This window comes from Bos javanicus, chromosome 18 (assembly GCF_032452875.1).
Source record: "Bos javanicus breed banteng chromosome 18, ARS-OSU_banteng_1.0, whole genome shotgun sequence".
Lineage (NCBI taxonomy): Eukaryota > Metazoa > Chordata > Mammalia > Artiodactyla > Bovidae > Bos > Bos javanicus.
This window is the reverse complement of record NC_083885.1, coordinates 46,704,202-46,727,634: the sequence shown is the minus strand read 5'-3', so window position 1 is coordinate 46,727,634 and position 23,433 is coordinate 46,704,202. Positions and strand designations below refer to the sequence as shown.

At 54.6% G+C, this 23,433-nt stretch overlaps 2 protein-coding genes across 3 annotated transcripts; both read right to left on the bottom strand.

Moving 5' to 3' along the window:
- Positions 1–3,105: 3,105 nt before the first annotated feature.
- Positions 3,106–12,902, bottom strand: APLP1 (amyloid beta precursor like protein 1). 2 transcript variants are annotated; one of them, XM_061388076.1, is made up of 17 exons: positions 12,627–12,902; positions 11,627–11,770; positions 10,680–10,812; positions 10,336–10,448; positions 9,969–10,102; positions 9,675–9,856; positions 9,086–9,216; positions 8,636–8,710; positions 7,599–7,757; positions 7,387–7,515; positions 5,799–5,898; positions 4,772–4,879; positions 4,489–4,515; positions 4,229–4,290; positions 3,935–3,997; positions 3,659–3,802; positions 3,106–3,557 (listed from the first exon to the last, which is right to left on the bottom strand). In XM_061388076.1, the coding sequence occupies exons 1-17, from the start codon at positions 12,753–12,755 to the stop codon at positions 3,459–3,461; spliced, it is 1,932 nt and encodes a 643-aa protein (XP_061244060.1). In that variant the 5' UTR covers positions 12,756–12,902; the 3' UTR covers positions 3,106–3,458. The 2 variants fall into 2 exon arrangements, with proteins under 2 accessions (XP_061244060.1, XP_061244061.1); XM_061388077.1 differs by having other exon boundaries at positions 4,489–4,512; positions 12,627–12,892.
- Positions 12,903–13,002: 100 nt separating this feature from the next.
- Positions 13,003–23,292, bottom strand: KIRREL2 (kirre like nephrin family adhesion molecule 2). The gene is made up of 15 exons (XM_061388078.1): positions 22,950–23,292; positions 22,575–22,724; positions 21,838–21,987; positions 21,507–21,667; positions 20,454–20,604; positions 20,078–20,183; positions 19,809–19,957; positions 19,364–19,491; positions 19,139–19,271; positions 18,748–18,848; positions 18,370–18,589; positions 17,790–17,894; positions 17,370–17,470; positions 16,967–17,032; positions 13,003–15,017 (listed from the first exon to the last, which is right to left on the bottom strand). The coding sequence occupies exons 1-15, from the start codon at positions 22,999–23,001 to the stop codon at positions 14,682–14,684; spliced, it is 2,109 nt and encodes a 702-aa protein (XP_061244062.1). The 5' UTR covers positions 23,002–23,292; the 3' UTR covers positions 13,003–14,681.
- Between the last annotated feature and the right edge of the window lie 141 nt (positions 23,293–23,433).

Below are 23,433 nucleotides of genomic sequence, written 5' to 3'. Positions count from 1 at the left end.
AGTGTTTTTCACCCCTTCCAGGTAATCATGTCCTCAAATCCTTACCTCAGCCTCTGCTTCTGGAGAAACCTTAACTAAAGACAGAAGGCCTCCACAATGCCCTCTTCTCATATCTGCCCCACAGCCTCTGCTCTGGCCTCCATTCCAATCTCATCCCTTCAGAGAGCCCTCTGACCCACGTTAGCCCCCACTGCTTGGAGCCTCTCTCGGACAGCAAACCAAGCACACTCGAGGGTGTGGCCCAGTGTCTCTACCCTAAGACCTAAGGCTTAAAACAGCCACCGCTTTTTATGGCCATGATTTTGCAGTCTGGGCTGGGCTGGGCTGGGCAGTTCTGCTGTCTTGCTTTGGTCACTCATGTGGCTGCAGTCAGCTGGAGGCCTGCTTGGACTGGACAGTGGCACTCACATGTCTGAGAGTTCGATCAAGATGGCTGAAACCCCTGAGAGTGAACCGAGCATCTCTCTCTGGTCCCTCCAGGAGGGTAGCAGGATCCCTTCACATGATAGCTCCAAGAGAACAAGCCTCTGCTCACATCATGCTTGCTGACACCACACTGCTCAAAGTCCGTCATGTGGCCAAGCCCAGAATCTGTGGGGAGGAGGGTACTACCCACAGACAAGAAGACTGGGAGGTGGGGTCATTGGCGGTGCCAGCGCAAGTCTCCCACATGAGCTGCTTTGGACCAGCACGTGTGCGCCTCTGTGTGTACTCACATACTCGCAGCTGACCTGTGAAAAATTCATAGAAATATGTCACATTTCATCAGTTCTAGGGAGAACTTAATAGGAATTCATCTTACAGTCAATTATGTGACCTAGTTTAATGTCAGCATATTTTTCCTTTGTGGTACACAAAATAATGGTATTATTTTTGATAGTATCTTAGATTCTGTTGACATATATGTATCCCAACATGTTTCAAAACACACATTCACACACACAGACACCACTAACGATAACATGTTTGTATGTGTTTGTGTGTGCTCTGTTGTGTCTGACTCTGCGAACCTATGGACTCTGGCCCACCAGGTTCCTCCATCCGTGGAATTTTCTAGGCAAGGATATGGAGTGGGTTGCCATTTTCTTCTCTAGAGAATCTTTCTGACCCAAGGATTGAACCCACCTCTTGAGTCTCCTGCATTGGCAGGCAGATTCTTTACCACTGAGCCACCTGGGAAGCCCAACATATCTCTAAGAAAACTGCTTCACTAGAAGAAGAATTAAATTGCTTTAAATGGGAAAATAAGAGTGGCTTAGGGATACAAGAGCAACAAATCAGCAATAGTAAAGTTATTTTTCCTGCTGGAATTTCAATAAAACTGTTTAAACTAATTACTCTTAAGTATATCCATTAAAATGCAAATATTCTTAAGGAATTATGCACTGAGCATATTGAGCAAAATGGCCTTTGATTTTCTATGCCACCTGCTCAGAGCTCCTTACCCATTGTTAGCCTGTTAATCACTGTTGGCTGTGAAAACAGAAAGGCAGGTTTTCCCCTGATTGTAGCGCTAGTTATAGATTTCTGACCTGATGTTAAAACCAGATCAGAATGATGTTTCCAACTGGGTTCTTTTTTTTTTTTTTTTTTGACCGCACTATGAGGAATGTGGGATCTTAGTTCTTCAACCGGGGATTGAACCCGTGCCTGTTGAAGTGGAAGCACAGTGTCTTAACTACTGGGCCGCCAGGGAAGCCCCAGAAACTGCTTCTTAATAAACTGTAACATTGTGTCCAGCTTGCATCATGTAGACATCTTTCTCCCAATACTTTTCACGTCTATATTTAATATACATGACCTATATTTATATGTATATATTATGTAGAGCTCACCACCGTGAGCTCATTGGTCCTTTGGGAAAAATAGAAATACTGTTCCCTCCCTTAGGTCTGTCAGAAAACTGTGCTATCCTGATGTTGGGACACAACATATTACTGCCATCTGCTGGGAAGCTGTGGTAAAAATGCGATCTGCAATGTCTAGGAGATGAATGGTACCGCTTGAAATTTTGCAGTGAGCAACCTGAACACCATACGGGACATACATGGATTGTTAGCCAGGAGGTTAGCACAATGGCCAAGAGTGTGGGCACTGGAGCCAGGTTTCTGGCTTGAATTTCTAGCTCCAGCGCTTCCTAGATGGCGACCTTGAAAATGTGATGAAATGTCTCTTTGCCTCCATTTCCTAATCTATTAATGAGGATAGCTCTAGTGCCTACTTCATGCGGTGATTAAGTGTGCCAGTGCATGTGAAGCCCTTGGATCCGTGCCTGCCACAGGGTGCTATGAGTGTGCTCCCATGTCATTTTAGAATTTATTCAACAAATAACTTACAAAATGCTAGGCACAATTCCAGTGTCTCAACAAACATTACTCCTTTTAATCCTCATAACAACCCTCTTGAAACAAGTAATGTATAGAGGGATAGCTCTGGCATGTCACAAAATGGGATGCACTCGCAGACAACGCATGAGTCTTACTGGGACACGTGGTTGAATTTCCACACTCCAGGGGGATTCCTATCGCCTCCCCAAGAAGGGATGAAGACTCAGGAATGGGAAGTACAGTTCAAGATTCCCTGTCCCTCACTGAGCTCACAGGTCAGGGATGGATGTTGTATGTGACTGTGTATGAGTAGAAGGCAGGTGAAATTTGCAAAGTCTCCTTGGAGTCCAGCCTGAAACCTAGCTGATACTGGCCTAGAAGGGGCAGTCCGTTCAGTACCACGGAAAGCTCCTGGGTGGGCGGGAGAGCCTATCCTAGATTCTGGACCCCGCCCCCTTCCAAGGTCCCGCCCAAATTTAAAGATCTACCCGGTTGGTAATGAATCTGCCTGCCAATGCAGGAGACGCAGGAGAGGCAGGTTCCATGCCTGGGTTGGGAAGATCCTCTGGAGGAGGAAATAGCTACCCACTCCACTATTCTTGACTAAAAAATCCATGGATACAGGAGCCTGGCAGGCTACAGTCCATGGGGTTGCAAAGAGTCCAACACAACTGAGCGACTGAGCACACACAGTTTAAAAATGTGAAGGTCTGGGCGGGGTTGCACACCAATGTCCAGGACTGATTACACCCTGATTCCCCCAGACAGACAAAGGATGGCCTGGTAGGGAAGAGGACTTTATTGGGATATTAGTGGAGGACACATGGGAGGATGAGTTCCAGGGAACAACAGACACTGGGACCAAGCTGCTGGTCACCTTAAGGACAATAAATTAACATACAAAATAAATTAAAGTGAGGAGGTCTCAAGGAGGTGGGGAGGGCAGCTGGGAATACCCAGGGATTTCTTAGGGATGGAATTTGGAATTGGAAAGGGGAAATAAGAATTTCCAGCCCCCTCACAAAGGGTCTGAAATGAACTTTTTCACCCTCTCCCCCAGGCTGGGAGGGTTCAGGGGTTCCAGGAAGAGGGAAGGTCTGGGCTCATCTGAAGGGGTGAAGGGGGGTTGGTTCAGGGTCGTTCCTCCAGGAAGCGGTAGGTGGGGTTCTCATAGCCATGACGCTGCAGTTCACGGAGCTGCTGCTCCTCCAGGGTCAGCATGGGGTCCACCTGCAGTGGGGGCAGGGGTGGGAGAGTGGGTTGTAGGGACCCAACCACAGATCTCCCGGGCTCTGGGGCTCCTCCCCACTCCAGGTCTTTGTGCCCCTTACCTCCACCACTCCATGGCTGATGGCCCCGTAGGGCTTCTTCCGGCGCAAGAGCAGCAGGGAGAGGACGATGAGGGAGCCCCCGCCAGCTCCCATGATCAGCAGACCAGACACGGCCTCTCGGGACACGCCTGTGCCAGCTGGGGCCTGCAGTGGGAGGAGAGGGCACCGGGGTCATCTTTGAGGCTGACCAGGGCCCTGTGTGGCTTTGGGAGTCACAGTCTAGCCACTGACTCTTGACCTCTCCCCCCAAGTACCCTGAATATTTCCTCCTCTTACCAGCTCGTCCCTCTGAATCTCCGATGAGTGGAAAGGAAAGCCCCTTGGAATGGACATATTCACCTGGGGGATTAGGAGGTGTCAGGAGTCTGGGCTCCAGCCCCCTCCTCCCCTGGGCCCAGGAGGGCATCCCCCCGCCCTCTTCTCCCCTAGGACCCTGAAGTCCATGTCCTCAGTCCCTTCCTCCCTCCAATGCCAAGGAATTCAAGCCCCCCGCGCACTCCTACTGAAGACCTAAGAATCCAGGCCCCTCTCCCGCCCTGCCTCAGGTGCCCACAGGTCTGTCTGGCTTACCTTCCGTTCGTACTGCTCCAGGGGAGTCATCTTGTCTTTCCCAGAGGACGTGGCATCTTGTTCTGTGGACCCTAACCCCCAAATCCTATCTCATTCCTGAGAGTCCAGAATGGTGATACCCCTGCCTGAGGAAGGGGTTGGAGGGGCACCAGACCCCACCCCAGGAGGCCTGGGGTTGCCAGTATGTGGGCCCTTTTCCACTTTGGGCTCCAGGACTCAGAGGGATGTGGTGACCAGGGGCTACTCTGTGAGCTACTCACCTTTGGGAAGGGCCATGGGGGTATCTGCTGGCAGCCAGAGGAGACAAGACAGGTGGAACCGTGAAGAGAGGAGAGCATCACTGAAGAAAGTGTGGGGACACTCCCCGGGGGCCGAGGAAGAAGGATCTAGGACCTTCCAGAGGCCTCCACAACCCCAGACATTCCTTTCCACCCTCTACTGCTCACCCGGTGGCTAAGACACCTCCAGACTTTAGGGGATGAGAACTGAGGTTGAGGGCCTGTCCCCCAAAGTCTGGGGTTATGTGCATTTGGGTTAACTCACCACCCTTGGGATCCAGGGGCTGTAGCCCACTCTTGTCCTCACTGCTGCCCCCTGGGGCAGGGGCTTCCAGCTCATTGGGGCCCAGGTGTTCAGAGTGGAGGAGTTCCTCTGAGTGGAACATGCAGAGAGGGGGTGATTTCATGAACACGGGGATCCACAAAACAGGATCTGTTTTGCCTGTTAGGGTGAATGAATGGCACCCTAACAACAGCATGATTGGGGGGAGCCATACATGAGATGTGGGAAAGTAGGGAGCTGAATGTTGGAGAAGCGAGGTTGAAGTTCAAGAGAACGGCCTCCTCAGGACTTCCCTGGTGGTTCGGTGGCTAAGACTCTACACTCCCAGTGTAGGGGCCCAGTTTCAATCCCTGGTCAGAGAACTAGAATCCACATGCTGCAACTAAGAGCCCACATGCCGTAACTAAAGATCCTGCATGCCACAACAAAGACAGGGTGTAGCCAAGTAAACAGAGAATGGCCTCCTTACAGAGCAGGAGAATTAGGGACATCCAGGAGGAAGTTACAATAGATCTAGGGGCTCTGGGGGGTTGCACTTCCTGGTATTCATGCTTTTGAATAGATCCCACAGTGTAAACCTGGGTTGGGTTTGTGACTTGCTTTAACCAAGTGGGCCCAGGTCTTAAGAAGACCTGACAGTTTCTACTTCGGTGCTTTGGGGAGCTTGAACCACCTCGGAAGTCCACGTGCCTTGCTGGAGAGACCACATGAAGGGGTTCCATGGAGAAGAGAGGCCTCTCTTGAGAGAGAGATGCTCATTCATGCCAGAGTCCTAGCTCCTAGCTGACCTGCTAGCCCAAGCCAGCGACATGCTTATCTACCGACAAGACCCACGGAAGCAGCACCCAGCACAACCCAGATGGCAGAATCATGAGCAGCGAAAATGACTGATTCAAGCCACTAAGTTTGTATGTGTGTGTCGGGGTTGGGGGGGGGGGTTGTTACATAGAAACAGATAACTGAAATGGCAGGGGAGTCAAAGGTTGGGGGGTCATGGTCAGGCACTCACGGATCTGGGGCCGCAACTCCTGAGCCAGGCGGGGGTTCTGGTCAAGCAGCCCCAGGCTCTGATTCATCCTTTCCTCAATTACTTGAAGGTGGGCCTGCACCTGTTGGGGAGTGAGTGTGAGGGATGAACTGAGCCGTGTGGGCTACAGAAGGGGAGACTGAGGCAGGGTGAAGGAGGAAGGTCAGGAGGGTCCCAGGAATAGTAGCACCTAACAGTGGACAGGAAGGAGGGTACAGAGGCCAGGAATTGGGCCATGGAGGGCAGGAAACTGGATGGGGAGAAGCAAAATACAATGAAAAGGAAAAGATGTACGGGAGATAGGATGTGAGAGTCTTGGGAAGGAAAGTAAGGAAGAAGGAAAAGGAGTAGCTGCTAGGAAAAGTTGGGCACAGGAGGCAGTAAGTCTAGGGTACAACTATGATATAGAAAACAGGAAGTGGAGATGAGTTGGGGGAGAGGTAGAAAGTAGGGTCTGGGGAGTAGGAAGCAAGGTTCGAGGGGGTTCTGGAGAAGGAAGTAGAATTGGAGAGTCATGTGGGCACTTCCCTGGTGGTCCAGTGGTTAAACTGTGTCTTCCAATGCAGGAGATGTAGATTCTATCCTTGGTTAGGAAACTAAGACCCCATGTACTACAGGGTGTGGCCAAAAATTAAATAAATATAATTTGTTTATATTTAAACAAATTATAATTTGCTATAATTAAAGTAAATACATAAAATTTAAAAATAAATTATAATGTTATAATTAAAAATAAATATAATTTGTTAAAAATTTAGAGATGATATGGTTCAAGGGCAAGGCTTGGAGCTCAAGAGCATGGAATCAGTATTCTTGGACAGGAAGAGAGTATCCAAAAAATAAGAATTAGGATCTAAAGGCACTGAACAAGGGTTTTAGGGAGAAACAAGCAGAGTTAGGGAAGAAGGAGCGTTGAGGGACAGGAACAGGGTTCTAGGTACAGGAGGCGGATTCTAGGACAGGAAACAAGAATCTAAAGGACAGGAAGTGGGAATTCAAAAACAAGAAAAGGGTCAGAGGCACAGGGGGTGGTGGAGGCAGTGTTTCAGGGTCAGGAAGTAGGGATCTGAGGGATTAGAATGGGTCCCAGGCACAGAAGGCGGGGATCCAGGGAGAGGAAGGAGGTCCAAGGGGCAGATAGAGGGTCTGAGGGACTTCCTGGTAGTCCAGTGGTTAAGAATCCACCTGCCCACGCAGGGGACGCAGGTTCGATCCCTGGTCCGGGAAGATCCCACATGCCATGAGGCAACTGGGCTGGTGCACCACAACTACTGAACCCCCAGGCTATAATTACTGAAGCCCGCACGCCTAGAACCTGTGCTCCACAACAAGAGAAACCGCTGCCGTGAGACGCCCGAGCACCACAAGGAAGAGTAGCCCCCACTTGCCACAACTAGAGAAAGCCCTTGCACAGCAACAAAGACCCAGCTCAGCCCCAAAGAAATAGATAAATAAATGAACTGCTAAAAAAGAAAGAGGATCTGAGGGGCAAGGGAAGCGTCTGAGGGATGGGGTCCAAGACACCAAAGTCCGAGGGATGGCAGAGTTGGGAGCTGGAAGAGCTGAGCACCTGGAAGCGCATCTGCTGGGCCTTCTCGGGGTCCACGGCAGCCACGTGCTGGTAGTGCCTCAGCGTGTGCCTCTGCTCCTTCTGCTCAGCTCTCAGGTAGCGCCGCAGGGCCAGCAGGACCCGCTCTGGCTGTGGAAGGGATGGAGGCTGCCCAGGCCCGTCCCAGCCCTCTCCACCCTCTACCCTCCGCCCACCCCCCACGGCTCCCATACCTGAGGCGGATCCCCCTGCAGCGCCGCCAGGAAACCTTCCAAGGCGGCCCGGCGCTGGTCATTGATCAGGGCAATGACTCGGGTGGCATGGGTCTCCACCAGGCGCTGTCGCTCACCGGATACCTGTTCCTCCAGGGTCTGCAGGATGGACTGGAAGTGCTGGTGATGGGGTGGGCACAGGGTCAGGTGAGAGGCACAGCTGGATGAAACCCAGGTCAAAGGGAGTCTGGAAAGGGAGGGCTATTGGACCATAAGTGGGGTGGCGTGCCGTGGATCCAGGCCTGGGCAGAGTCGACCTGGGGTGGGACTGGAAGACAGGAGACTGGCTGGAGGCACCAGGTAGAGTAGGGGCAGAACCAGCTCTACTGGGAGCCCGAGTGAAGCCCCCTGTATGGGTAGGAAGAGTGTAGGAAGAGAGCTGGCCTGTGTGAAGCTGAAAGGGACCAAGTATTGCAGGAAAGGTGGGGCTTAGGCCTGGGCAGGGCCCCCTGGAGACAGGCTGTAACTAAATAAGCCTGAGTGGAGCAGGAGCAGGAGTCAGGGAATGGGGCTAAGCTGAGCCGGGTCTACACAGGGTAGGGCTGTGCCAAGGTGAGGCTGAGAGAGGTGGGTGGGAGAGTGAGGAGGCTGGGTCTACTGAGGAGGGATTGGGTAAAAGAGAAATGAGAGGGGCAGGACCAGAGTCGGGGTAGGGGGGCAGGGCTGAGCATCAAAGAGAGGCTGAAAAGGACTTGGCTGTGTCTGCAGGGCCCCAGCTTGGGAGAGGTCTCCAGAGCCAGCCCTCAGAGGTTAGGATCAAGTTAAGACAGGGTAAGATATGGCCAGTGGGAGGAGGAAGAGGAAAGCAAAGTCAGATTGGATGTAGGCTGAGAGGGGCGGAGTCAAGTGTAGGGGTGGGGCCAGGAGAAGCCCATATCAGTAGGAAGGGGTGAAGCTGGATGAGGCCAGAAAAAGCCTGAGCCAGGCTGAAGCTCATTATGCCCCAGGTAGTGGACAGGCCCAAGTACCCAAGTAGGACACTCTGGAGGCTGTCCTACCTCATTCAGGGCCTGTCTGTCGGCTTTAGGCAGGTTCTTGGACTGGTTGTCAGCCATGGCCCACTCACGCATCACCTGGGGACAAGGGGAGCTTCAGGATCCTAGAAGCCACTCTGCCGTACCCAGTTAAGTCCCCACATCCCATCCTTCTTCAGAGTCTCCAGATCCCTTAAGTCCCACGGCCTCTTGGATCACCAAGAGAGAGAGGATTCAAAAGGAATTTAAAGTGGAAGAGTACCATGCATCAGAGTTTCCATGGAATCTGGTAATGTCTCAATGGGACTCTAGGTGGCTTGGGGATCCTTGGTCATCTTAGGAGTGGGTGGAGGGCTGGGGGATGATAGAGGCTGGGGGAACCTTGAGAGGTAGTCTCAACATGTCCCTGAGCAATTTCCTGGTAATTAGGGAGCTCTGTGTTATGGGGGATCCTGGGGCCCGCAGTACCATCACCTCATTAATCTGGCGCATCCTGCGCTCCTCCAGGTCCATCTTGGCCCTCAGGAAGCCTTCATGCTCACTGATTTCTCCAGGCATGCCAAAGTACACGTCCACGCCATCTGTGGGTCTTGGGGTGGGAGTCACTGCAAGGCCGGGAATCCAGGAGTCAGCCTGAAGCCCAGCTCCAGGTCAGCTTCCCTTCCCAGAGAACTGCATTTCCTAGAGCGCAGTGGAGACCCCCGTGTGTTCACTTCAACCATAGCTGCTGCCTGGCATCACAGGAGATGTGGTTCTGAATTGGACCCGTTCTTGCAAAGTTTAGGAATCTATCACACTATCCTCCAAGCTCTCCTCCAAATAATCCTTCAGACATACCAAATGGCTCCTCCACTTCTGGGTACTCCCAAACCACCCTTACCCTTTGCATTCCTCACAGGGTGGCCCTTCCACCTCTACTTTATCCAAAGCCATTCCCATCCCTCCCATTTCCCCCCACAGGGCTTTTCCCCAGCAGGTCCCTTCTCAAATGCCCCTACACCAAAGCTCTCTTAAATCATCCTCCTTCTAGGGTGGAGAGGATGGGGTTTAGAGATGGCTTCACCTTTGCTGACCCCTGCAGGGGTCTGGGAGCTTGAGGGTGGGACTCTGTCCTCCTCCTCCTCGTCAGCTCGTGGGGGCTCCACAAAGTAATCATCTACTGGCTGCAGGAAGGATTCCTCCTCTTCCTCATCATCACCCCTCTCAACTCTGCCTCCCGGGGGCCAGGACCGGGTGGAGGGGTCACTGAGGGAGCAGAAGACCCAAGGACATAAGCACCTGGGCCCAGGTCCCCAGGCTTCCATCTCCTGCCTCAGGAGCCTGGAGGGTTGGGCCTGGAGGGTGCCCTCTCACTCACCCGACTGCTGTCCCAGATGGGTTGGGGGTCGCTGGAGGTGGGCAGCACACATATTCCACACCTCGGAACCGATCCGCGCCACAGGGCAAAAGCATGCCTGAGCCATGCAGGATGAGGCCCTGGGAGCTGCAGGCCTGTGAGAAGAGTGGGCATAGATACCAGGACTGGGGGGTAAGGAAGGGTGGAGGGGGAGCCTGGATGCCTGAGTCTTAGGAGCTGATGGGGCTTGGAGCCTGGATTCCTGGTTCTGTCCCACTGGGAAGAGGAGGCTGAGGCTCAGACTCGGGTTGTGGAGGAGGAGGGTGTTAGGGGATTGGAATCCTGGGTTCTCAGGGAGGGGTGGGAGGATGAGGGGCTGGGTCCTTACTTCCTGCGCTTCCTGTTGCCTCCGGGCTGAACTCTCGCACTGGTCCATGCGTTCCTGGTGCAAGAACCTGCAGCCTTCAGGCACCAGCAGGGCCTCGCTCACGAATTCGCCGGCTGGAAAATGGGGCGGCATCGGTGTGAAACACTCCCACAGCCACTAGCCCTACCCCCCACCCCCCCACCCCATAATCCAGATCTTTTATCCTCAGAGGCTTCTGTCCCACTGTGGACTCAGGCACCTAGCTCCCTAATGTGAGCCTGAGACCAGGGCCAGACTCTCACCCCTTGGAGACTACCACCCAACCCCCCACCTTCCGTTCTCCAACCCCTCAGCCTGTGACTCACGCAGGCAGTGGAAAGGCACAACTTGGTGGTGGGGGTGGGCACAGTGGCCACCCCGGGTACCCCCGCACCATTGTTCCATGGGGATGGCCTGCGTCGCCTGCTCCACACGGGCAATCTGCAGCTCCGGGTACATCTAGGGGCACCGAGTAGGGGCGATTAGCCCTCTGTCCCGCCCCTACCACGTGCGCCCCTGCGCTGGCGTGTCCCTTTAAAGGCTCTAGTATTCGAAAGATCCACTCTTCCCTAGGCCCTGCTTCTCTGTAGAACAGGACTTGGATATCGAAGTCCTACAAACCATTGGCCACGCCCCTAAGTACCTCTCCCTTCCATCCTTAGGCTCCGCCCCTTTGCCTGTCGGGTTTCTTTATGAAGGTCCCTCCATTACCCCAAAGCTGTCCTTCTAAGCCCACCTCTTTTCTAGTCGCTTCTGCCCCTTCCTCCAATCAAGTTCATCTCCCCATAGATTCCACCCTTCTTTAAGCCTCGCCTCTGGTCTCTCAGGATCTTTTCTCTTTGCGTCAGACCTGCTTTTTCATAGCCACACCTCCTAGCTTTCCACTCTCCCATTGGGTTCCACCCCTTTCCCACTCGAGTCCACGAAGTCTTTATGTCTTAGCCCCGCCTCTTATTTGCCATGCCCACCTACACCTGCTCTTTAAAGTGTCTACCACATTGTTAAATTCCATCTCATCACTGGACACTGTCCTCAGCTGGCCGTGTTTGCACAGTTCTTCTCTTTTCTTGACCTAGTTTCTCAAAAACAGGTCCTGTCCTATCCTTACTTTGCCTCTTTGTTGGCCATGTCCCCTAGTTTCCCATGCCTTCTTGAACCCCTCATTTCCTCGGACCTTGCCTTTGCACGGCTAGCTTCTTAAGGGCAACCTGGTCCCAACTTGGACCCGTTTTTTTTTTTGCTGGCCACGCCCCTCTCAGTCGGTCCCGCCTACCTGTCTGCAGTACTCCAGCACGCGCTGCGGGTCCCGGAGACACCGTCGTGAGAGCTGTGGGTCTGGTTCCCAGCGGCCGGTGCGCAGGTCCCGGTGAAGGGTTGGGCGCCCGCATAGTCCAGCCACCTGGGCAGACCCTGGGGCCTGGGGGTGGAGGCGGAGGGATCAGCGAGGGAACGGGGGACGCTGACATGTGAGTCCCCCCGGTCCTTTGCTCCCTAGGACCCAGATGGTCACACCCCCAGCACCAGCCCCCTCCATCAAGCACCGCGCCCCCGCCTCTGTGGAGGTTCGGTTCCCTGGGAAACAGCTCCCACTGGGCCGGGGGCCGCCCCAGCTCTGCCGTTGCTATGGCAACTCGGGGTCTCCCGGGATTCTCACGGCCTTGTTGCCGCGGAGACAAGCCCCGCCCTCATCCCAGCGCAGCCGCACTGGAGCTCGAAGGGGTTAAACTTGAATGGCGGGGGAGAAGGGGCCAGAACCCAGGCGTTCTGGGTTCTGGCCCCTCCTCCCTCCGCCCCTAGCTTACGCTCGCATTCTCGAGTGGAAAGACCACAAGGCCTGGCTTCAGGGCCCTGCAGGCCTGGACACTAAGTCCTTGGGGGATGCAGAGCTACATCTTGGGTTGGGGCGGGGGCGGTGACTGGGGGTCTAGCCTCCTGGGTTCTGGGAGCCTTGCGGGAGCCTTCATATGGGTCCCGAGGATAAAAAGGGCCCAGATTCTTGGCTCTAGGTGCCTTGCTGCCCGGCGGGTCCTATTCAGATGGGCAGGGGCTGGGGCTGAGTCACCTAGGTCGAGAGGGTCTGAAGGGGCTAGACTTCGGGACGACGCTGGGGCCTGGACTTACGGGTTTCTGAATGCCTAGTGCTATTAGGGGCGCCTGGGGGGTGGCCACCTGGCTGAAAAGACTGCGCTTTCTGCTCCGGACCTACCCGCCCAGGGGTCCAGAGGCCCGGTCCCGCCCCTTCCCCCACCCCCTAGGGCCCGGCCGGGCCTCACCTCGGCCGCGCTGGGGCTCCCACCGGCCAGGTTCCCTTCGGCGAGCTGCATGCGAAGAAGCAGCATTAACAGTGGCAGCAACCGCAGCAGCGGGCCCAGACCACGAGTGGCGGGGCTGGCGGGCCCCATGTCCGGGCCCTCGAGCCCTCACGTCTCCAGCACTCCCGCCCGGCCGGGCCCCAGCGGTGACAGGAGCTCCCAGCGCCACGGCCGCCGCCTCCTCCGCCGACGCCCCCGAGCTGCGCCGGCGCCGCCAGCCCCGCCCCGCGCCGGCCCCGCCTTCCCGGCCAGGACAATAGCATGGCAGCTTTGCGCACAGCTGAGCAGCCTGGAACCCCCGGGTGGGAGCCTGCGCCAGGCCCCCGCCCCCTTGAGACTCCAGGCGTCCCGCCTATGGAAGGGCCTACCGGGGAGTCTGGGTCACAGGCTTCGTAGTTGTGGATTTTGAGTTCCCCAAGACCGTCACCTCCAGTTTTCTCCTCCCACGGACCCAGACCCTCACTAAACGTCTTCCTTCTCTTCCAGGGACGCCAGCACAGGAGCCCCGACCCCACCCCCAAATCCTCTTGAGGTCCCCTCTTGAGGTCATAGGCCTCCAAAATTTCCTCAATCAAGAACACAGCAATTGAACTTTAAACGACTGTGAAGCTGGGGAGATTCTGGCCAGGAAAAGATCAGATCTCATTGTTCTCCCAGCCTTTCGACCCTCCTCCAAAACCCTTCAATAAAATGGCTTGATTAAAAAAAAAAAAACAATCAAACAAAACCCCACAGCAGTTGACACCCAGTCCTCTTCTCCCTCAGATCCAAGAGCCTGGGTCCCAGGTACCTTCTCTCTCTGAACCAGAGACCAAGCCCTCGACCCTTTCTCCCTAAGATCAACGAGTCTTCTCTGCTCTGCTTTCCAGGAGCCCTAGTCACATAGACCTTTAATTCCTAGATCAAGGATGCATGAACCAAAGCCCCCAGACCCTTTCTTTAAGGATGAGCTGAGTCAGGTACCCATCACCTCAAGATGAGGGTCAATCCCCATTCTTGCTCTGAGGATCAGGATAGTTCTCTTTTCCCACCCCTAGCCTCTCCTTTGCTGCCTCCCCTTCAGGGTTCACTTCCTTCTCTTCTCAAAATACAGTGTAGAATTGTCTTCCCCAAGCAGACCGGGGCAGTCCTGTCATGTGTGTGCATCTGCATATGTTTGTTTGTCTAGATGTATCTTAGAAGAGTTTAGAGTGCTCAGATCAGTTCAGTTCAGTTCAGTCACTCAGTCGTGTCCGACTCTTTACGTGCTGGACTGCAGTGCTCAGTGGATAGTAAAGGGCTGCGGGGTGGCTCATGTTTTTTTTCTACAGCCACTTTGTAGTCTAGGGTAAGAGGAAGGGCCTTGGGGCAGGTTTGATGGACCCCTTCCTTGATAGACAGTAATAATGCCAGGGTATTTCTAAGATATTCACTTTGCAACTTTTTTTTTTTTAATTGAACATAAATATTCTCATTCCCAGATTCCAACACCACTCCTTCCCCCCTTCCCACCACCACAACAGCTCTCACCCTGTCCTTACTCCTTGGGTCCGGTTCTTCCAGGGCCTTTAAGGAAGGTAGAATGAATCAAGATGGTGGCCATCTTGGATTCCCAGAGAATGAATGGCCATTTTGGCAGCAATTCCATGGGTGAAACAAAGTACCCCTCAGGGATAGCAAGGACAGGTCCTGTATCTTGATCTGCTTTATGTTGCCTTTCTTCTTAATGTGGGTGGCCATCTTGAAATCTCTTCTTTCAATGTTTGGAAGCAATTTCCTTCTCTGTCCCTAACTCCCATAACCCCTGTCCCCATCCCTCTGCAAAGGGCCCATCTGCCCTCTTGAATCTCTTTTATACAGAGGAAGAGGCAAGCCCAGTGGCTTTCTCGCAATGACCCGGGCAACTGCAATGATCTTTCCCTCCCCTCAAGGTTCAATTTTGGAAGGGTAGGGTTGCCAGTTTGTTCTGGTTACTCAGAAATCAGGACAATCCATTGTGCAAGTTGAAGATCCCAGGACTCTTCAGCTGGAGAGATGTCACACATGAGTCTGGAGACGTGGGTGGCTGGGTGTGGGGAAGGCAGCATATGGGAAGGGGGGAGTGCTGGGGGCCAGATCTGGGGGTCCAAAGGATGTGGGTTTGATGTAGCTGGTAAAAGCTCGAGGATGGGGTGTGGTGAGATAGCCTGCCCGGGATCTATATAGTCTGCAGGAGGGGACCATGCCAAGATGTGGATTGAAGTCATAGAAGGTAGGGGTTCCTGGAGGTCCAAGAGGGGAGGAGGGTGGTAGGAAGAGACCTCCTCCGGGGGCTTCTCCAAGGCTCAGGCTCACACTGACTCCTCGGACCTTGTAGTAACCATTGGTTGGGTCCTGAGGGGACAAAATGGGACTTGGTAAGGTATGTGAGGGTATACAGGGGTGAGGGTAAGTGAATAGAGAGAGACACTGAGATAGAACCAGACCTAGGGAGAGACAAAAAGATGGAAGGAGGAGCAGGCAGAGAATCCAGAGACATATAGACTGGTAGAAGGGCAAAGTGAGACAGAAAAACAGTAACAAGAGATGAAAGAACAGAAAGAGATGGACAGAGAAAGGCAGAGACAGAGGTCTGCCAAGGGATGGTGGTATGGAAGGAGATGCAGAGGGAATAAGAGAGAGAAATGGAGATCAAGACATCCATTCATGCATTTGCCCAACAGCCCCGAGGCTCTGATTCTGTGTCATGCCCTGTGCTGCTGCTGGGGAACATCTGTCTCTAGGATAGACCTGGTCCCATCTTCATGGAGATCGCAGGTCAAAGGAGAAATGATGAGTCACCAGACAGAACCAGGAAGGGTCAGGGATGCAATGGAGGAAATTCAGGCAGAGTGACTGGAACAGTGATGGGAGAACCTTCAGATTGTGGTGGGGGAGCCTAGACCATGGTGGTCATGGCTGTGACAGGTGAAACAGAATGATTGGGATAGGAGGAGAGAAGCAAAAGTTTTCCAGCACAAAAAATGTTTGAGGGCTTTCCTGGTGGTCCAGTGGTTAAGAGTCCACCAGTCAGTGCAAGGGACACTGGTTTGATCCCTGGTCCAGGAAGATCCCATGTGTCATGAAGCAACCAAGCCTATGCTTCACAACTACTGGACACATGTGTTGCAACGTGCCCTAGAGCTCGAACTTTGCAATATAAGAAGCCACCAAGATGGGAAGCCCACACACCGCAACTAGAGAGTAGCCTCCGCTCTCTGCAACTAGAGAAAAGCCTGCAGGAAGCAACAAAAGGCCCACCACAGCCAATAAATAAATAAATAAATCTTAAAAACCAACGAAGAAGAAGAAATGTTTGAACTGACACCAGAGGAATAATGGAGAGAATTAGGTAGGTATGTGAAGAAAGGGGGCTTCCCAAGTGGCGCTAGAGGTAAAGAACCTGCCTGCCAATGCAGGAGACATAAGAGATGTGGGTTTGATCCCCGGGTCAGGAAGATCCCTTGGAGGAAGGCATGGCAATCCATTTCAGTATTCTTGCCTGGAGAATCCCATGGACAGAGCAGCCTGGCAGGCTGCAGTCCATAGGGTCGCAAGGAGTCAGACAGGACTGAAAAGACTTAGCACACGTGCACACCTGAAGACAGGAGTGTTTCAGGCCAAGAGACTAGCATCTGCTAGGTAGAGAGAGAGAGAAGGGCTCTGTGCTGGGAACTGGGGTCACTGGGGCCCCCCAAAAATGGGGCCCCAAAGGAGGGACAAGTTTGGGGAAATGTAAAGCTAGTGTGGAACCTGGTAGGCAGAAGGGGCCTGGGTGAAGCAACCAGGGAGAGGCATCTAGGAGGCCACACGTGGGATGTGGGCCTCTGAGGGGGAAAGCACAGGCAGGGTATATCCTTGACCTGGGGCTCAAGATGCAGGCCAAGCCGGGGCAGATATGTGGGCATAGTCAGCAGACAAACCAACTGAGACTGTGGAGGTGGGTGAGACAGCCCAGGAGGCAGCAAGAAATGGGTGGAGGGGGACTTCCCTGCTGGTCCAGGGGCTAAGATTCCCTGTTCCCGATGCAGAAGGCCAAGGCAGAGTTTCAGTTCAGAGTTAGATCCCTGATCAGGGAACTAGATTTCACATGTCGCAACTAAAAAAACATCCTGCATAAGGCAGCAAAGATCGAAGATCCTGCGTGCCACAACTAAGACCCAACACAACCAAATAAATAGATAATATTAAAAAAATAAGAAGTGGATAGAGGGACCTAGGGGCCAGAATGAAAAAGGAGGGAACAGAAGTGGAGAGAGAGCTGGAGACACAGTGAAGGGAGCCCCTGTTTTCCCAGCACTCACCTTGGTCTCCAGAGCCCCCTCCTCATCCAGAACCAGGTCACTGTGGTCCGTGTGCACGATGGGGCCCTAGGATATAGTGCTTAGTGAGAGGGAGTGTAGACTACACTGCAGGGGATGCCAGACCCCAGAGACCCTCGGTTGAACATCTGAGGCCAGGGAGGAAGGGCGAAGGGCACCTGGGAGCTGGGGTCTGGACATAGGACAACAAGGAGCCCTAGGGACAGGGCTAGGGAATAACTGGGATGGGGCATTCTTGGATTTGGGGGACATTTGGATCTAGGGGTCACTGTTGGGACTAGGGCTCTGAGTTTTGGGGGCCTGATTGGGATGGGGATCACAACTGGGACTGGGTTATTATTTGGGTTTTGAGGTACCTTCAGGTCTGGGGACCCTCACATCCTACCTGGTCTTTGCTGATGCCTGTCTCCTCCTCGGGGCCCCTGGAACTGGAGCCATCACTGCTCCCTGGGATTCGCACCAGGTTCTTTTGCTTGGAGAAAGAGGCTGAGGCCAGGGACATTGGAGGCGGTGGCAAAGGTAAGTGATGGGGCTGGGTCACGGTTTGTGGAGACCAGTGAGCAGGAGGAGAGAGGACTGGGGCAAATCAGGCTGGAAGGCTGGGAATCAAAGAGACCACTGACCGAGGAGGGTAAGGGGTGTGACCCTGAGGAGATGGAGTTAGAGCTTGAGCTGGGAACCAGGCTTTGAATGCGAGCCAAGCCCAAAATGGGTCTGGAGAGGCAGGACTGGGACAAGCCCCAAGGCTAGAGCAGCCAGTGTACAGGGCCTGGGTGGGGGTCTGGGGTGGGGCTCAGACACTGACCCCTGCCATGGCGCCAGCAGCAGAGGGCCACCCCAGTGATGATCATAAGGAGAGTCATGGCCATGGCGGCCACTCCGGCCACAATCCGCACAGTGGGCAGCAAATCTGTGGGAAGAAGGGGAGGGGGTTCCTGAGGAGGCTGAGCAGATGACTAAGCAGGAACTGGGGAACAGGGCTTGAGAAGGGAACCTCTGGTCAAAGGTCAGCAAGTTTGGGGATTCCCAAGTTTAGTAGTCCCCTAGCTTGGCGTCTCTGGGTTTAAGAGCACATGAACTTGGGGTTTCATAAGTTTAGATTCCTTGACTTTAATAAGCCATAAAGTTTGAAGGTATTTTACTTTGCAATTCTCTATATTTGGAGGTTGCCTTCTTTGGAGCCCCTAAGTGTGAGAGGTCTTTCAGTTTAGGATTCTGTATTTAAATTATTGTTGAGGGGGGCAGATCTCAGGATTCAAGGGACTCCTAGTTTTGAGGCTCCCAAGGTTTGAAGGCTCTGCCTTTGAGGGTCTTCCATTTGGAAACTGTGGCATTTTGAGGGTTTGAAAACCTCAGATTTGGGGTCTTCAGGCCCAGAATCTCACCTCTACGGCCCAGGCTGACCTGGGTGCCTCCCTCACCCAATCGGTTCCGGGCAGTGCAGTTGAAGCCCCGGTGAAAGTCGGACTCCTGGGTCCCCGAAATGTGTAGCACGGAGATCAAGCCTGGACCCTGTCCCTTGAGGCCCTCTGGGGCTGGGAAGGTCTCCACCAGGAACCGACCCCGTGACCCCGCCGTCAGGAAGCCCTCATCCCAAGACCAGACCTGGGAGCACAAAAGAGGAAGGTCCCTGAGGAGACTCAGGAGGGCCGGAAGGTGTGGGCAGGGTCTGGGAAAAGTCAGAGGTAACCACAGCGGTTTGGGGAGTCTGTCTAGGAGGTCCGGGTGGCCGGATGGGTCATGAGAACGGGGACTTTCCTTACCACTGCTTCTGGGGTGGGGGAAGCGAAGACTAGACACTGGAGGCGGGCGGGGCCCCTCAGGAAGGCAGGCGCAGAGTGCAGAGCGGTCACTACTGGGGGAGCTGGTTTGGAGATTGCGGGCCAGTCAGAGGAAAGGCCTCGCCCTCCCCAAAGCCCATTCTCAAGCTGGTGGGGTCAGGCCTCAGCTCTTCCCATTAACCTCAACCTACCATCCCACTCCTCTCAACAAACGTGAACCCTACTGAGGCTAGCTGTTTGTAGGTCCAGCTGCAATCCCCAGGCACCCCCAACCCCTTCTCATGGCCACTCCCACTCCCATTAGACCTCATCCCCTCTGCCCACTTCTTATCCCAGAACCCACCGGGTCCACTAGGGAGCACCTCTTTCTCACCGTTCACAGTCAGCCTAGCTTCCGCAGAGCCACCGCCCCGGCCTGAGAGCCCCGGCTCGGCCCTGCACACGTAGTCGCCTGCATCCTCGGGCCCCACAGCGGGAAGACGCAGCGTGGGCCCGGAGGCCAGCACCTGAGAAAGGGAAGGGGCGTCAAGGGCACGATCTTGGGAGGAAGTCCCTCCCCTACGCCAGCCTCGGCCACAAGCCCCAGATCTGGCCTCACCTGTGCGTCCCCGCGGCGGGTCCAGGTTACCCGTGGGAGCGGATTCCCGCGCCAGACACAGCTGAAGGAGGCGTCTTCTCCTACGTCCACCGACAAGGGTTTCGGCTTTGCCTGCAGAATCGGCCCAACTGGAGGAGACCGAAGAGGGGCCACATGACCAGGGAGGGATGCAACTTTTGACTCCAGAGCAGACACTCAGAAACGACACCCACAGGGCGCATTGGGTTGAAGCCCCCAGTTAACTCGGCGCGCAAGTCCGGCCCACAAGCCTCAGCCCCACTCTCGCCCCGCCCCTGCTCCACTTTGGCACTGATCCAGCACAGCCAAATCCTGCCTAAATCCTACATCTGGCCCACCATCCCCAGCGTAGCCACGCCTCATTGTAGCCCCTGTCCCATTCTGCTCACCCCACTTTGGCCACACCCACGGCCCCGCCCCGGCTCACACTGCACGTCCAGCGCTGTGCTGCGGTTGGCGCTACCCACTGCATTGCTGACCTCGCAGGACACCGGCGCAGTCAGGAATGAAGCGTCAGCCACTATCTCCAGCATTGGCCCACGGGCCCCGAGCACCGGGGAGCCCCCCTTTGCCCATCTGCGAAGATGGGGGGGTGTTAGTGTTGTCCTGGCTCTTCAGGCACACCTACTCAGGTCCTAGCCCCAGTCCTCCCCAAGCTGGTCCTCCAGGCTGGGGAGAAATGACCTGGGTCCTCACCTATAGCCGGTGACAGGAGGCTGGGCTGTGGCCTGGCATAGGAAAGTGACCTTCTCTCCCTCCTGCACTGTCTGTGGTTCTGCAGACAGAGTCACCACTGGGGGGTCTGTAGAGGTAAGTCAATGGGCAGTAGTGGGCAAGGACATGGAACACCTCCACTGATGACCTAGGAGTCCAGTTCTCAGCTCCTCCACCCCAGGAGTCTGATCCCCAGTCCCTCCTCCCTTTCAGCTAGCAGTCTACGCTTCCAGTTCCCAATCCCCCCAGGGAACCGAGGTACACAGCCCCCTCCTTTCTCATGCCCTGAAATCCAGATCCCAGGTTCTTCTTTCTCCAAGGACCTCAAGCTCAAAGCCCAGTGTCTGAGTGCACTCACACTGCAGGCTTAGTGTTACAGCTGTGTCCTTCCCTGCAGGCAGGGCCTGGCTCCGGGCCCGGCAAACCAAGGTGGCTCCATCATCATGGCTGGAAGGGGTCAAAGACAAGATGCTCTCCACTGACCCGATGGTTCCTTCCTTCAAAGGAGTCTGTAGGTTGTGAATAATAATGATGATTTCATCTACTTTTGCTGCTGCTGCTAAGTCGCTTCAGTCGTATCCGACTCTTTGCAACCCCATAGACGGCAGCCAGCCAGGCTCCCCCATCCCTGGGATTCTCCAGGCAAGAACACTGGAGTGGGTTGCCATTTCCTTCTCCAGTGTATGAAAGTGGAAAGTGAAAGTGAAGTCGCTCAGTCGTGTCCGACTCTTAGCGACCCCAGGGACTGCAGCCTACCAGACTCCTCCGTCCATGGGATTTTCCAGGCAAGAGTACTGGAGTGGGGTGCCATTGCCTTCTCCATCATCTACCTTTAGGTAGTACTTAATGTCAGTCACTCTTCCAGGCATTTATAATTATTCCTTTATTTAATCTTCCAGTAATCCTAGACGTGCATACTACTATTAACTCCACTGTATACATAAGTAAACTGAGGGGCAGAGAGGTTAAGATCAATCAACTAACAAGTGACTGAGCCAGGATTTTAACCCAGGTAGTCTAGCCCTATGGGGGCTTCCCAGGTGGCACTGGTGGTAAAGAACCTGCCTGCCAATGCAAGAGACATAAGAGATGCAGATTCAATTTCTGGGTCAGAAAGATCCGCTGGAGGAGGGCATAGCAACCCACTCCAGTATTCTTGCCTGGAGAATCCCATGGACAGAGGAACCTGGCAGACCACGGGGTCACAAAGAGTCGGAAATGACTGAAGTGACTTAGCTTGCACGCACAGTCTAGCCTTAGAGTCCCTATGCTTATGTACATACCAAGGATCCCAAGCCTTGAATCTCTGCCTTCTCATGCCCTTCTCCTCTGCATGAGCCTGTGGTCTGAGTGGACCCCTGAATTTCCCTGAATGAGCAAGGAAGGGCTGGCACAGAGACTTGGACCTAACCTGGCGGAAGATGGCCCCATCCAGCCGGACCCCATCTCGAAACCACAGCAGCTCAGGGGTAGGGTGGGCATCACCACGGCTCCGACAGGTCAGATTCGCAGGAACCCCAGCAACCAGAGACACAGAGGGGCCGCCCAGCACCTGGGGGGGGTCTGGAGGCACTGTAGAGTGGAGCTGGGGTCAGAGCTGGATCCGGGTCCTAAAGACCCTGATCTTCCCAGCTCTAATTGCCCTCTCCTTCATTCTCCCCAGACTCTGATATTCCTGGCTCCCCAGGGTGGTGACCTTCCCTCCCTGGGGCTCCCCAGGGATAAGTGGGCTGAGTCCTCACCCAGCACATGCAGTTGGGCTGGTCGAGAGCGGAGGCCGGCTTGTGTCGCTTGACATTCATACGATGCTTGATCCTCTAGCTCCACGGGTCTAATGTGGAGGTCATGCTGGCCACTTGCTGCATTCCCTGATATCCAGTACCGGGACCAGCCTGGAGTCAGGGACAGAGACAGTCACACTGTGGTTCTGAGTTCCTGGTCCCAGGCCTCCATCCCCAGGCATCTCACACCGGAAAGACACTACCAAAAGTGGGGGCTGGACCAGAGAGACACTAATCCTTTCCAGTCCAGTGTCGCTACAAACTTAAGGGGTTGATAAATTCAGGGGGAGAAAAAGCAAGAGAACAATTGCCATAAAAATCAGAGTAGATACTACCTGTAGGTAGTAGGGAGGGAGTGAGCTACGAGAGAAGGGAATAAGGAGGGCTTCTGGGGAGCTAGCAACGGGGCTGGGTAGTCGTTACACGGATATCTATTTTAGAATTATTTGACAAATCTTCCACTTATGTTTTATGTGCTATTTGGCACTGACGCATTATTTTACAATCAAAATAAAAATTTCCAAACCCCATGGGTCAGCTCCAAAGAAGATCCTGAAAATTCAAGACACCCAAATGTTTCCCGGAGCCCATTAATTTCCTAAACTTGAAAATGTCAAACTAGAAATTTCAGTTGTAGCTCAAGCCCAGCATCCTCACCCTGGAGCCAGCCCCTCCCTGAAGAGATAGTAAAGCCTCACCTGGAAGGTCCCTTTCGCCCCCTAGAGCCAGCCCGTCCTTAGTCCACTGAACCAGTCCCCGGTAGTCGCCCAGGGCACAGGGCAGCCGGGCCTCGTCTCCCAACAGAACTACCTGGTCCTCTGGCTGTTGCAGAAAGTGGGGTGCCAGGCCTAGGAGAGTGGGGCGAGGGAGCAGAGCTGAGCTTAGCATATTCAGGCGCTCCCAATGGAATCCAGTCCCCAATCCGCTCTGCCCTCAGACCCAGAAGCCCAGGCTCCCAGAGTTCTCTTCCGTCAGACCCAGGAGTCTGGACCCTCAGCCCCATCTATCCCAGCAAAGCGACAGCTGGCAAACGACCCTCTCCTGTATGTATCTGCGCCGGGCCCTCGCGGTACCTGCACGCCCCCTGAGGCAGAAGGAGAGGACGAGGAGTACGGGCACGAGCATCCTAAGTGTGTCCCCCAAGATCCAGCAGACTTGCTGTTGCACTGGCTTCCCTGCCAGTTCCTTCCTCGGAGCACACTTCCCACCACTCTGGCCTGGAGTCCCCTCCGCTCTTGACTCTTCGCCCCAGGCTAGAAGCTCCCCTCTCTCTGACCTGGAGGCCCCCTCGTCTGCTCCGCCGCAGGCTCCGCCGCTCTGAAACGCCTGCCAGTTCGGCGCGCCAGGTCTCGGAGAGACCCTGGAGGGCTGGTTTCCACTCGCCCCGCCCCGGCCCGCCCCCTGGGAGACCCGCCCTCTTCCCATTGAGAAACTCCCGCGGCCCGACGCGGATGAATGGGGGCACTCAGAGCGGCGTCCCCCCCAGCGGGTGGACACTCCAGCCCCCTTAAGGTCTGGGAGCTGGAACACCTGGGTCGAAGGCGGGGGTACCGTCTG

Excerpts from the sequence above, each read along its gene's own strand:
- KIRREL2 (XM_061388078.1), bottom strand. The coding sequence starts at position 23,001 with ATGCTCGTGCCCGTACTCCTCGTCCTCTCCTTCTGCCTCAGGGGGCGT. Across the intron at positions 21,988-22,574 it reads GGGCGAAAGGGACCTTCCAG|GCTGGTCCCGGTACTGGATA; the intron begins GTGAGGCTTTAC and ends CCCTGACTCCAG. Across the intron at positions 19,272-19,363 it reads CCCGCCGCGGGGACGCACAG|GTGCTGGCCTCCGGGCCCAC; the intron begins GTGAGGCCAGAT and ends TCCCTTTCTCAG.
- APLP1 (XM_061388076.1), bottom strand. The coding sequence starts at position 12,755 with ATGGGGCCCGCCAGCCCCGCCACTCGTGGTCTGGGCCCGCTGCTGCGG. Across the intron at positions 10,813-11,626 it reads TGCTGGAGTACTGCAGACAG|ATGTACCCGGAGCTGCAGAT; the intron begins GTAGGCGGGACC and ends CGGTGCCCCTAG. Across the intron at positions 3,558-3,658 it reads TCAGCCATGGAGTGGTGGAG|GTGGACCCCATGCTGACCCT; the intron begins GTAAGGGGCACA and ends CCCCCACTGCAG.